At 46.6% G+C, this 13,720-nt stretch overlaps 1 protein-coding gene across 1 annotated transcript; it reads right to left on the bottom strand.

Moving 5' to 3' along the window:
- Positions 1-6,800: 6,800 nt before the first annotated feature.
- LOC123069443 (uncharacterized) lies at positions 6,801-11,703 on the bottom strand. The gene is made up of 2 exons (XM_044492298.1): positions 11,346-11,703; positions 6,801-7,310 (listed from the first exon to the last, which is right to left on the bottom strand). The coding sequence occupies exons 1-2, from the start codon at positions 11,524-11,526 to the stop codon at positions 7,027-7,029; spliced, it is 465 nt and encodes a 154-aa protein (XP_044348233.1). The 5' UTR covers positions 11,527-11,703; the 3' UTR covers positions 6,801-7,026.
- Positions 11,704-13,720: the final 2,017 nt, after the last annotated feature.

The raw sequence follows: 13,720 nt of genomic DNA, 5'->3' as shown, positions 1-13,720 counted from the left end.
GTGTAGCACTTGTGTTGTCAAATTAGTAATTATAAAAAAAGTTTCCGCTTTTCCCCACTACAAATCACATGAAACAAGTTACTTCTTACTTGAATTGATGACTCAGTCAACATATTCTATTCTGTTATGCAAATGATCGTGCTCCTTTGTCCCTCTAGCTGGCTACTATGACACCTACCTGGAGAAATGATTGAGTACTGACTTACGAATAATGAAATTTGCATGCAATACTATTATCGAAGTCTTCGAGCGTAACAAAATAACGATTTTGTGACCAGCAGAAACAAAAAGAAAAGCACCCATTCATGAAACTTCACTCACTTAATTGTGCTATCCCCACCTTTGGTACTGAATTACAATGCATGTATACAAATTCTAGTGCAAAGTTACACCCGACTGCTATGACTGCTATTGAATATGCACCTGGGCAGCTCATTCTTGGATAAATTAAGATTAGAGTTGCCGACCTTTGGTCACTGTATTGCTACGTAGAGTGCACTAGCAGAATTCCGCCATCTTTCAACGAGATGGCAGCTAAAGCATCTTATTTTTCAATCTGATTATGAGCTATTAAATTAAAGTAAATAAAATTGTAATGTTGCATCATATAGACTTAACTTTACATTCCTGATAAGGATAAGCACTACACCAACTTATGATTAGTAGGCAATGCTGTGATATATGTTGCAACATCAATAAGAGTGCAATAGCTATCCTGCAGCCTAGAACAAGAAACATGTGCTTTGTTAAATGCGTATAGTCCACTTTCTGTATATCCCCATTATATAAGGGGTTTCTTGCACTTTGACACATATGTATATGTATTGGCCTTTGGCCCTCAGTGAATACTAGTTGCTGATTATCCAACATGGTATCAGATGCTAGGCTAGCCCCTTCCTCCCGCACGATGAAACTTTGTGCGCCTCGTTCCTAGCCTACTCATTTCCGGACGCCGCAGGCTGTCTCCGGCCATCCGGCCGCTGCATCTTCAGCCCGGCTCTGCTGCTTCTCTAGCAGGACGCTTTCCCGTCCGGCTCCTCCTGCCTGCTGCCACCCCGTCCGGCTGCCGCTGCCGTTCGACCGTTGCCGCCTCCGTCTTGTCAGGCAGCCGCCGCCTCCGTCTCATTCGGCAGCCGCGCTGTCCGGCCGCCGCCGCCCCGTCCAGCCGCCGCCTAGTTCATCCGCCCCGTCCGCCCGCTGCCCCGTTCGGCCCCGCCTTGGTTTGGCGCTGCCGAGGCTCGCTGCTTCTGGCCTGCAGCCCTGGCTGTTGGTGCTCGGACGCCCGCCCCTCTCGATCCTGCCTCGCGCGTGAGCGAGAACGCTCCTGCCCGCTTCTCTCGATCCAGATCGGGTCTCTGTGGCAGTTGACTTCCAAAAAAAAGAACTCGTCGTGTCTTCTTCGGCTATGTCGTTGTTCCTCGGTGTTCGGTGATCTTCGATGGCACCAACTACACTGAGTTTGTGGGCTTCATGCGCACCCATATGCGTGGCCTTCTTCTGTTGGGTGTTCTCTCTAGCGAGGTCCCCTGTCCGCCATGCCCTGTTGCGCCAGTGGACCCATCCCACCGGTGCCACCGGTACTTACTGCTGATGCTTCTCAGGCTGACCGGGATGCGGCTAAGACTCTCGATGATGTTGCGGTTGATGCTTATGACCAACATGTATCATCTTATTTAGATGATCTGTCTGCTTACACTCAGTGGTGCAATGATGATGCTCGTGCTGCTGCTGTTCTCACTGCGAGTGTCCCCCCTCAGTTTGCTTCGGAGTTCATGGGACTTAGCACAGTTGCAGTGATGTGGGCTTATCTCTGTCAGCGCTATCAGCCCTCTGGTGATGCTCCCTACCTATATGCGGTGCGTCAGGAGGACACACTCCAGCAAGGTGATTCTTCTGTTGATGAGTTCTATTCACAGTGCTCTGCCATCTGGCCAACTTGACTCTCTTCGGACAGTTGTTTGTGGGACTTGCCGTTGCTGTCAGACTACGCGATCCGATTTGGAGTTTCAGCGGGTCCATGAGTTCTTATCTCGTCTCCGTTCTGAGTTCGAGCCTCGATGTGCTCACTTGCTTGCTCGTGGTCGTATTCCTATCTCGGAGGTGCTTACCAAGCTTCGTGCTGAGGAGACCCGCCTTCGCTCTGCTGGTTTGCTTGTGGTTCCGTCAGTGTTGGCTGCCCGAGCTCCTGTGTCGTCTGCTCGCCGCGCCGCTCCATCGCTCTTGCCTACTCTTTCAGGGGGGTGGGTCGCCCTCCTTATGCTAAGAAGGGCACGTCGCGTCGTGACACCTTCTGTGGTTACTGCTTCCGGCCAGGTCACCTAGAGTCTGATTGTTGCCAGAAGAAGCGAGACCAGAGGCGCTCCTCTTCCAGTGGGACTCCTACGTCTTCCTCGACTCCGTCACTCACTGACCAGGACATTGTACGGCTCAAGCGTCTACGTGCTTCCTTCGGCTCCTGATCGACTGGTTCCGCTGCCGATGTGACTGCATCCACCCCTCCACCACCACCGGCATCTACACAGTCAGGTACATCTTCGTGGGTTCTGGATTCTAGAGCTTCCTTTCATATGTCTTCTGATTCTTCCGCGTTGTCTTCTCTTCGACCTCTTGATTCGCCCAACTTACTGATTCTGGTTGCCGTGTCATTCTTGATACCGACTCTTGCTCTATTCAGGATCGTCGCACCAAGGCTTTGGTTGGTGCTGGCCCTCAACACCGTGAGTCAGAGGGCCATTGGGAGGTTGACTGGCTGTGTGTTTCCCCCGCTGCCACCACTTCTGCCAGTTCCCATGCTCTTGCTGCCTTCTCATCTGCGTCCTTCCAGCAGTGGCATCATCGCCTTGGTCACATATGTGGCTCTCACTTGTCATCATTAGAGCACCAGGGCCTTTTAGGGTCTGTTTCTGGAGATGTTTCGTTACATTGTAATGGTTGTAGACTTGGCAAATAGACCCAACTACCTTTTCCCACCAGTGAGTCGGTATCTCAGCGTCCTTTTGACTTAGTTCATTCTAATATTTGGGGTCCCGCTCCCTTTGATTCAAAAGGTGGTCATCGCTACTATGTTCTGTTTATTGATGATTTCTCTCGCTACACTTGGCTCTACTTTATGAAATCTCGTAGCGAGGTTCTTTCTATATACAAGCGTTTTGTTGCCATGGTTCACACTCAGTTTTCCACGCCCATTCATACTTTTCGTGTAGACTCCATTGGAGAGTATATCTCCTAGATGTTGCGTGGTTTTCTTGCAGACCAGGGTACCCTTGCCCAGTTCTCTTGTCCGGGTGCTCATGCTCAGAATGGAGTTGCGGAACGTAAGCATCGTCATTTACTTGAGACGGCTCGTGCGCTGATAATGTTGCCTCTCTTCCACCACACTTTTGGGCTGAGGCCATCTCTGCCTCCACCTATCTTATCAACATTCAACCATCAGCTGCCTTGCAGGGTGGTAACCCTATGGAGCGTCTCTCTGGTTACTCTCCTGACTACTCCGCTCTTCGTATGTTTTGATGTGTGTGCTATGTCCTTCTTGCCCCACGAGAATGCACCAAACTGACTGCTCAGTCGGTTGAGTGTGTTTTTCTTGGTTACAGTGATGAGCACAATGGCTATCGATGTTGGGATCATGTTGGTCGTCGGCTGCGCATTTTGCGTGATGTGAATTTTGATGAGTCTCGTTCCTACTATCCACGTCCTTCCTCTTCACAATTCTCTATGGATGACATTTCCTTTCTTCTTCTTCTTGACACATCCTCCTATGTGGCTTATGTCTCTCCCCTCCCTCCGGCACATCTCACTCCTTCTCATTTCCCACCAACACCACCTCCACCTACATCCTCCTCCCCATCCTCCTCCTCCACCTCTCCCCCATCATCTCCAGTCTCTCACCCACTTTCTCCCTTCCCTCTCCACTACACCCGTCGCCCTCGTATTGAGGATGATTCTACTGCCACGCCATCCACTTCTGGAGCGCCCCTTCTCACGCCTCCTCCTGTTCATAATCTCCGTGCTCGGCCTCGCCCCCACCTGATCGCTACTCTCATGACCGGCACGGTCTCTCCTTCGTTGTCGAGCCCACTTCCTATCGGGCTACCATGACTCAGCCTGAATGGCAGCTTGCGATGGCTGAGGAGCTTGTTGCCCTTGAGTGCTCTCTGGCACATGGGATCTGGTTTCCCTGCCTTCTAGTGTTCGTCCCATCACCTGCAAGTAGGTATATAAGATTAAGAGTCGCTTCGATGGTTCTCTTGAGCGCTACAAAGCTCGTCTTGTAGCTCGTGGTTTTCAGCAGGAGCAGGGCCACGATTATGATGAGACTTTTGCTCCTATGGCGCACATGACCACTGTCCGCACTCTCCTTGTTGTGGCTTCTATTCGTCATTGTCTGTTTCTCAACTTGACGTCCAAAACGCTTTTCTCAATGGTGAGCTGCGTGAGGAGGTCTACATGCAGCCACACCGAGGTACTATGCTCCTGATGGTATGGTATGCCGCCTTCGACACTCCCTCTGTGGTCTTAAATAGGCCCCTCATGCCTGGTTCAAGTGGTTCGCCTCTGTAGTGACTGTTGCTGGCTTCTCGCCCAGTGATCATGATCCCGCTTTGTTTGTTCACACGTCTCCTCATTGTCAGACTCTTCTCCTTCTATATGTTGATGACATGATCATCACTCGTGACGACTCTGACTACATTGCCTTTGTTAAGGCTCGCCTTCGCGACCAGTTCCTCATGTCTGATCTTGGTTCACTTCGCTATTTTCTTGGGATTGAGATTCCTTCTACCTCTGATGGCTTCTACATCTCCCAGGAGAAATATAGTACGGATCTTCTTGCTCGTGCCGCTTTTGGTGATGAGCGCACTATTGTGACTCCTATGGAGCTCAATGTTTAGCTTCGTGCTTCTGACGGTGACCCTCTTCCCAATCCCACTCGCTATAGCCACCTCGTTGGGAGCCTTGTCTATCTTGCTGTTACGCGTCCTGACATCTCCTATCCTGTCCACATCCTCAGTCAGTTTGTTTCAGCCCCCACCTCTGTCCACTATAGTCATCTCCTCCGTGTTCTACGGTATCTTCATGGCACGATCTCTCATTGCCTTTTCTTTCCCCGCTCCAGCTCTCTTGAAATCCAGGCCTACTCTGATGCCACTTGGGCCAGTGATCCCTCTGATCGACGCTCGATGTCTGCTTACTGTGTCTTTCTTGGTGGCTCTCTTATTGCCTGGAAGACAAAGAAATAGACTGCAATTTCTCGATCGAGTACAGAGGCTGAGTTGCGAGCAATGGCTATGTTGACGGCTGAGGTGATCTGGTTACGGTGGTTACTTGAGGATTTTGGTGTGTCTGCTACTACCTCGACTCCCTTACTGTCAGACAACACCGGAGCTATCACTATTGCATGTGACCTGGTGAAGCATGAGCTCACCAAGCACATCGGTGTGGATGCCCACTTTGTGTGTGCTGCTGTGCAGGATCAGACTCTTGCTCTTCACTATGTGCCTTCTGAGTTACAGTTGGCGGATTTCTTCATGAAGGCACAAACTCGAGCGCAGCATGGCTTTTTCCTCTCCAAACTCAATGTTGATGACCCACCATGAGTTTGAGGGGGGCGGGGTGTTAGATGTGTATAGTCCACTTTCTGTATATCCCCATTGTATAAGGGGTTTCTTGCACTTTGACACACATGTATATATATTGGCCTTTGGCCCTCAGTGAATACTAGTTGCTGATTATCCAACATCCTTGACTATTGGTGGTTGATACAAATGTCATCAGTATCAAATTTTAGTTGTATGTACTCCCTCCGTTCCGAATTACCTGTCGAAGGTATGGATGTATCTAGATGTATTTTAGTTCTAGATACATCTATTTCTGCGACAAGTAATTTAGAACGGAGGGAGTAGGATTTTACTATTTCATCACATGGTGATATGCATGCTACATAGTGTATACTCCGCAGGATAATGCATTCATGAGTGATTTGCCTTATATCTCATCACACCAGCATGTAAAGAATAAGCAGTATTGTCAGTGACAAGGAAAATAAAGAGATGCTCTAAAAGAGCTCTACATTGCTCATCCTTGTGATAAGAAGCAGTAATTTATGTTATCCATTTAGGTGTGATTGTAGAAATGGAAAAGTTGGAGTTACACATCCTGGACAGTGCATCAGTCACCCTGTTCTCTTTGCCTTTTTTATTCTCCCTCCGTTCCTAAATACAAGTCTTTGTAGAGATTCTACTATAAACCACATACGGATGTATATAGATACGTTTTAGAGTGGTCCATAGTGAAATATCTTCAAAGATTTATATTTAGGAACAGAGGAAGTACTTCACAGTGAAGTCAAATTCCAAAAGTTTAAGCATGAACTTGTGTTGGATAGCCTTTGTAAATCTTTTATAAGTGATATAAGTAAATCTCTTGGACGATCTGGAACGAGTGTAATGCTCGGGTCTTCCGACACAAGAGCGCACCGCCTCCGGTCCTTCTCCGTGCTATCCTCAACGACGTCAAACTTTGGGTTCTCACGGGAGCTAAAAAACTGGGGTGTATTCTTGTGCGCGAGTAGTTGTCATGCCGAGCATATGGGTCATTTGTAACACTCTAAAACACTTCTCTCTTATTTAATGAATGAGGCAAATCTTTTGCCTCCGTTTCAAAAATTTTTTTACTTGAGGCCTTATTGATCTGATAATAACGGTTATTTGGGCGATCAAGTGTCACAACTCTCCTGGCGTTGCCCTCACACCCCTTACGTCCTTCTCTAACACGGCAGCACCGATTGCTCGGTACAACATCTGTGAAAATAAAACTACTTGTACATATTTATTGATTATATGTATATGGCTGAGAAACATATTATAGTGATTTACAATAATTACACATTCAACATCCGACCCCCTTCAAATGACTAACATGGGCAATAACTCTAGATGGGCAGATCGTTACAAGCATACGGGTCGACCAACACTTTCCCTATTCAGATCTTACAACATCAAGCCCGGGCATGAACCCATCCTATAGATTTCAGCTACAGTACAGAGGAACGTTGGCAGGCTTGTAGAGGAACGTCTTGACGTTGTGCGAGCTCCCTGACTGTTTGTTGTATGTGAACTTGACCCCAGAGTGTGCGTCGCCCCTCCTGGTGCAATGCTGGTGGAAGCTGCTGATGGGCCTTGCCAGGCACGAATCCCATCGGTCGCTCTCAGGCATCGTCTCTGCAACGCTGTAGACGCCCTTGTAGTTTGTGAACGCCTGGTAGTTGATGACCTCACCAGATTTCGTGATGCACAGAACAGCAACCTCAGCGCCTATAGAGACAGTCACAAAGACATACATGAGCAAGAGGAGAACAAGAGAGATTATCCCGCAGAAACTTTAATTGTATGCGGCACAATGAACAATCCGAAGCAAAGAAAACAAAATGGAATTAGTAAAAGACCGGCAGTACATGTGTGCTTGAGCAGTGTCAGGCACAGACAAGGTTCAAGGTATAATTCCTTTTTAGTTTGGTACCACCTAAAGATCGCCACTTTGATTCACACTAACATTTTCCAATACACTTTGATCGCATGTAAACATTCTGAAATTTTCCTAATTTTCTTGCCAAAACCCATCCTAGACACCTGGGCTCACCTCCATTCGCATTTTCATCTCGATTTGTTTTTTCGTGGGTGGTTGAATTACCAAATTGGCTTACCTGAATTTCCAAAATGGCTGATTCAACCGCCACTCACTCTCATCCAATTTGATTTTTTGATGTAGTGGTTGAATTGCCGAAATTATGCCTGTACCCATGCCGTGGAACAATCTACGCCGGCAGAATGATGAGTGCCAGTTCAGTATGATGGTTGGGAGAACTTTTTTAAAAGAAGAAGCGGAAGGGGAGGAAGAAGCAGTAAGAGGAGCAGGATGGAGAGACCAGAGGGGTAACCTGTGAATTGATGACAGCGACTAACTCCAGTAAATGGACTCCGCGAATTTGTGGTGGGGACACTGAGGTTTCTACCATCACCACACAGGTTCACCATTGCCCCTGGGTAGAGAGGGATGGCCACCGGGGAGTGCAGTAGCAAAATCTAGGAATCTCAATAGGTGCATGCTTTTTCTTTTGGCTCCTAAACTTCCTTCTCATTGGTGTTAATGCTTTGTCTGGTTCATCCATTGACAGGACCAGAACAAGCAACACATGTTCCCAGATTTCTTACTGATTTACGGATTTATGTTTGATGAGCAAAAGGTTCATGGCTGTCTTTAGCATATGCTTACAACATTTGTCTGCATTACGACAGGCTTTCATGCCATCAAATTGATGGTAAATATGTTGCTGGAAGAAAAGATTTCAAGTCATTCTTACTTCCAGACATCCTTGCGGAGCACTCCTTTTCAAGTAGTATATGGCAGAGAAACACCAACCATTTCGTCTTATAGTAAGCAACTTGTAACCTAGTTGTGCTAGGTGAGTCAGTCCATTAAGAATGCTAAGTATTCGACTAAGTCCATGTATAAATGGTTGGAGAGACCTCTTAGTGGATGTAGCTATAAATGGATTTGGGATGCAAAGTTGCCTTTGAAAATCCAAATTTTCTGTGGCAAAAATGTTCCAGAATGCTGTTTTGACAAGGCAGGTCATGAAGCAAAGGAAATGGCCTGGTAACCCTTGTTGCTCTTTTTGCAAAGACGTTGAGTCTTCTTAGCATCTTTTCTATACTTGTTCGGTTGCTCGTGTTGTCTGGAGAACTGTTGGGTTTGTTCTGGATACTGACTTTATGTGCTAATAACGGTTCGCAGTATCTCTCCTGGTGCTAATTTTTTCTGCCTGATGGGGAAAAACTCTATACTGTTGGCCTGGTGGCCATTACTTGGATATATGAAATGCTTGAAACTGAGCAACCTTCGAGCATAAAATGATCAAGGCCGCTTTTGAGATTGTCTTCACTACTTGCTCTTTTCTTATCTAGTGGGCAGGTCTTCAGAAGGAGGGCAATGCGAAGATACTCAGGACTGGAGCAGAGCTTCTTCGCTCTAACACGATGAACTTGATGAGGATTTGCGAGGCAACTCAGAGGCCTATCGAAGGAGTGAAGCCTGTGTGACTCCTTGTCCTTGGAGATTCTTTTGGGTAGTTATGTTGTTGCATTTGGTTCCTGGAACCCGCTTGTGGGTTTGCTAAAGTTTAAGACCTTACTTATTATGTTCTCTGGCTTGTGATAGGACTAATTTATTTTGGTGCTGTCTAGGTTTTCACCCCCATAGTGTATGTTCCTATATCGAGCGTATGCAGTTGGCTTTCCTAGCAGTTCGTTGAACTTGCTTCCTCTTTCCTGTCCCCTGTTTAAACTCTGACACTGATGTATTTCCATTTGATTAAATGGAAAGGGGGTTAGCCCGGTTCAAAAAAAAAAGGTGAGACAGTTCATGTCTTAGCCTGATTACTTGGTACATGCTATTATGCAAATCCAGTCCATGCAATCTATTTGGTATGTGATACTTAAAACGTCAAACCCTAAGCAATTTTCAGAGACTCTAAGCTTTGGCTGGGACAAGCCCACAGAAACCTGGAGAGTGATGCTTCACCTCTCTGTTATCCCATGTGATCCAATCCCAGTTCCCAGGACTACCATGTACCTCCACTAACCAAATTCAAAGGCCATAACAAGTACATGTTGTACAAAAAAAAAGGCCATAAAAGCATCTAAAATCTATTGAAGGTATCCCTATTCGCCATGCATCACAAGTACTCCCCTGCATTTCACTAGAATTGTCCACGGTTTCGGTAGTCTCTGATTCAAAAAGTCTGTCCATTGATCAAGAGTACAGTTAATCAGTCAATGCAAAACGAGCTTGGGCACTCATGATCCCTTTATCTTAGCAATCCAAATGCTTAGAGATTTGCGCACATGCACGTATCTAATTCTGTATTTGAGTTGTATTGTGACTTTTCATAATTAGACTGACATGGACAGGCCCACTGAGACTTCATAAGACTTTGTGCATGTGGATTAAAAACTAGGATCATCCAACAGAAGCACTATTAACTTCTGGCATACCGTTCATAGTTGCAACTTTAGCAAACTGAACACTGAAGGAAAAAATTGAAAGAGTGGATACCAATTTGTCTTTCCAGATGCATTCGGATGTTCCATAGACATTTAGTCACGTACATAATCTTACATGTACTCGACCAATTACGATCCTTTCATACATTGGGAGATGCATCATCTCCCTGCAAGCCGATACACACACCTATATGGACACCAAAACAACTTATATAAAATAGTTTTGAATTTTGATCTTTAGTTTCCTTTGTGCATGGCAGTAGACACGTCAGGAAAATTAGGCTACAATTTACACATCATCTAAATATATACAAGGACAAGCTCCAGCAAGACTACTTAGCAAGGGTGATATTGTATTGGACGCAGTACATTCATATATAGTCATATTTAGCTATCCTTAATAGCTTGCTTAGTCAGAAGCCTGGAACTGTAATTTGTTCTTATTATAGAAGGTAGAAATGTCAAAACAATGGACACTGGAACCTGAGGGTTACCTGCTACCTAGTGTACAGAGGAAGACCAGTAACACTTCCCCATTAAGGGAATTCTGTGGGCACTTTCATAAACCGTATCTTACGAGTTAAGTTCACCTCAATTACAGTACATGTTTCGAGTTAAACAGGTTCCCTGTAATTTAATTTGTTCCGACAGCAATGGGAAGCACTTTATCCACTTACATACATTTCCAAAACATGTATAGACCCTTTTTCCTTTTTTTTCTTCTTCGGTCCTTTTGCTAGAAATAGAACAGCCTTAGAGTGAGATACAGATAACGGCTCATAGGTTTTCCTCACCCCACCAAATCCGAACTAAGAGTATGATGTGTGTCTATCTATGCTCCTCACTAGCTTAACACAAGAGCCTAGATTGTCGAATACAAATAGACAACCTACTGAACACACACAAAATTTGCTCCAGTTACCTATGTCCGATTTTCATTTCTAGATCAGATGACCAGTAACCAACTACCCCGTCCCTGTATGATTCTCGCTTCCTACGCGCCTAACAGAGACTAAAAATTCCACCAGAATTTCCCACGGAAATTTGCACTGAATGATACCAAAAGCACTCTACGCAGTCCACAGAAGAATTACCACTAGAGCGAAATTTGCTACTCTGCTTAACGTGCCAACCCCCAGACCAACGAAATTTCGTGATCCAAAACAGCTGAACCGAGATCCACGGAAGCGCGGTCGCACGAAATCTAGCTCGGTGACCACGAGAGCACAGAGGGCGTCGATAGCAACTAGATAAATCCGAAGGAGGGGAGAGGCTCGTTGGGCTGACCTTCGAGGACGTGGTCCTCGGGCCCGATGGCAGAGTCGGCGCAGACGTCGCAGACGACGCGGCCGCGGATCTCCCCCGTCCACGCCTCGGCCGCCGGGGCCGCCGCCAGCAGGAAAGCGAGGAGGGCCAGATGGAGGAGGAGCAGACACCGGTGAGGGAGAGGACACGCCGCCGTCGCCATGAATCGGTTTGCTCGGTCGAGCTACTCTTTCCCTTTCGAGGGAGAGGGCAGAGCTTCGTGACTTTCGCGGGAGGATTTTTTTTTTAGCATCAGTACAAACACAAGTGCTCATATACACGCGCATACACTCACCTCTATGAACGCACACACGCACACCCTACCCCTATGAGCACCTCCGAGAGACTGAGCCGGCATATCATTTTGAAATTTACGAAGTCACCGTAGGCGCCTAGTCGTCGACGGGAACGTCTCCTCCCACTGAAAGCGCATCGCCGGAAATCCTGAAATAAATCCAGGAATAATGCGAGCACCAGGATTTGAACCCTGGTGGGTTGAAGATACCACTGTCCACCTAACCAACTCAACCACAGGTTGATTTGCACTTTTGCGGGAGGATTGACGACCTATGAAGCACCGATACGGCGACACGGATACGGCGACACGAATACGACGATACGAGTATGGTGATACGGGATATGGTAATTTTTTGAAACAGCAATACAGCGATACGGCAAGTATATGTAAATAATAATATATAAAATAACAAGTAATAAAGACAAAGCATGATATAGGATGTGTGAGATGAGATCAGAATACTGCCCCATTGGTTGCCTGATTTCCTCCATGCCTCTTTTCAAGTCCTAAATGATCATCTAGGTTCCTTATCATGGTGTATGCAAAACAGAAAATACATTATATGATATTACACTTTGTCAATTTAAGATAAATAGACATGAAAAGTGAAAAATGTTAAACAAATTGGCTTGAGCTGGCCAAATGAATATACAATTCCTTGTTCCAAACTAGCAAGCAGTATCAAACAAGCAGTACTAAAGCAAGCAGTAGTATGCACCTATGCTAAGCAGTAACATCAGCAAGTACTAGGAACTAGGAAGTAGTAGTATAGCAGTAATCTGCAAGAACTAACCAGCCAGCCAAGCATCGTCCACTCCGTTCGTAACAAGAACAGGGACCAGAGTCATTGAAGAAGAAAAAAAACATGAATGGATCACGACTGACGATGGTGCTGAAGAAGATTCGAGTCAACCGAGGGCCGAGGTAGCAGCGAGGCAATTCCAGGCGGCGCCGGCGACCCACTACAGGCGGCGAGCGACTCCAGTCTGTGGCGGCGGCCGGCGGGGAGGATTATCCAGTGGCGGCGGTACGCTCGTGCAAGCTCCTGTCTGGGCTGATGCTAGGGTTAGCCATGGGCCTTCTACTTCTATTGGGTTGCCGTGTTCCTCCCGTATCGTAGAGGATGTACAAGACGTATCCACATTTTTTCTTTTATTTTTAAATCAAAAAATAGGATACTTCGCCGATACCCATATCGCAGCCGTATCGTGCGTATCGCCGTATCGGCGACGTTCGATACGCCGATACACAGGTTTCTGACGTATCGGTGTTTTTGGTATCATTTGAATCACCCATATATACGCCGAAGGAGGGGAGAGGCAGAGCAGGAAATCAGGCTACAAGAAAACTCTTCTCTTCCTGTACGTTTCAACTAATATAAATTAATCAGCCATATATTAGTCAAACATTTAGGATCATTTGAATTGTTATTTGTCTCGAAACAACAAAGCTCTTTCTGAGTTAAGCGTTAATCAAACACTACAAGGAAATAAGCACAAACTGCTCCTTATCGGTGAACTGGGCGTAGTTCTGTGGTTTGGTAACCAATTCATAAGGTTTCAAGTCTTAGGCCATGTTTGGTTCTATAAGTTAAGTTAATTTGGATTAGTTTAGACTCAACTAACCCAAAAAATATCAAACAGAAGGATTAGTTTGGGTTAGATGCATCTAACTCATCAAAAAAATCTAACCCATTCAAAAGGTGCTTATTTGGGTTAGTTTTTCTTGTGATCATCAAAAAACATCTTTTTCTCTCGCTCCCCCCGCAGCAGATCCCTCCCCACTTTTTTGAAGCTTCTCGTCCTCTCCCTCCCTCCCTCTCACACCGTCCGTGAAGGCGCCTCGCCGTATCCACGCTCCCGTCCGCCGCCGGTAAGCATCCCTGCACTATCCTCCCGTTCCAACCCCCTTGTCTCTATGCGGCCCGTCCGTCCGCCGGTAAGCAGTCGCGGCTCCTTGCGTGGCCCGTCCCCGTCGGCCTCGGCCAGTGAGACTCCTTGCACAGGGTTGGCGGATTCGGTCAGCGGGTTGCGCGAGAGGCCAGCGCGGCTCCTTGCCG

This window comes from Triticum aestivum, chromosome 3B (assembly GCF_018294505.1).
Source record: "Triticum aestivum cultivar Chinese Spring chromosome 3B, IWGSC CS RefSeq v2.1, whole genome shotgun sequence".
Lineage (NCBI taxonomy): Eukaryota > Viridiplantae > Streptophyta > Magnoliopsida > Poales > Poaceae > Triticum > Triticum aestivum.
The sequence above is the reverse complement of the archived record's forward strand: the minus strand, read 5'-3'. Positions and strand labels throughout refer to the sequence as shown.

What these genes read in the sequence shown, in the direction of transcription:
- LOC123069443 (XM_044492298.1), bottom strand. Translation starts at nt 11,526, where the DNA reads ATGGCGACGGCGGCGTGTCCTCTCCCTCACCGGTGTCTGCTCCTCCTC. An exon ending in CGAGGACCACGTCCTCGAAG is followed by an intron (nt 7,311 to 11,345) that starts GTCAGCCCAACG and finishes CTGTCTCTATAG; the next exon opens with GCGCTGAGGTTGCTGTTCTG.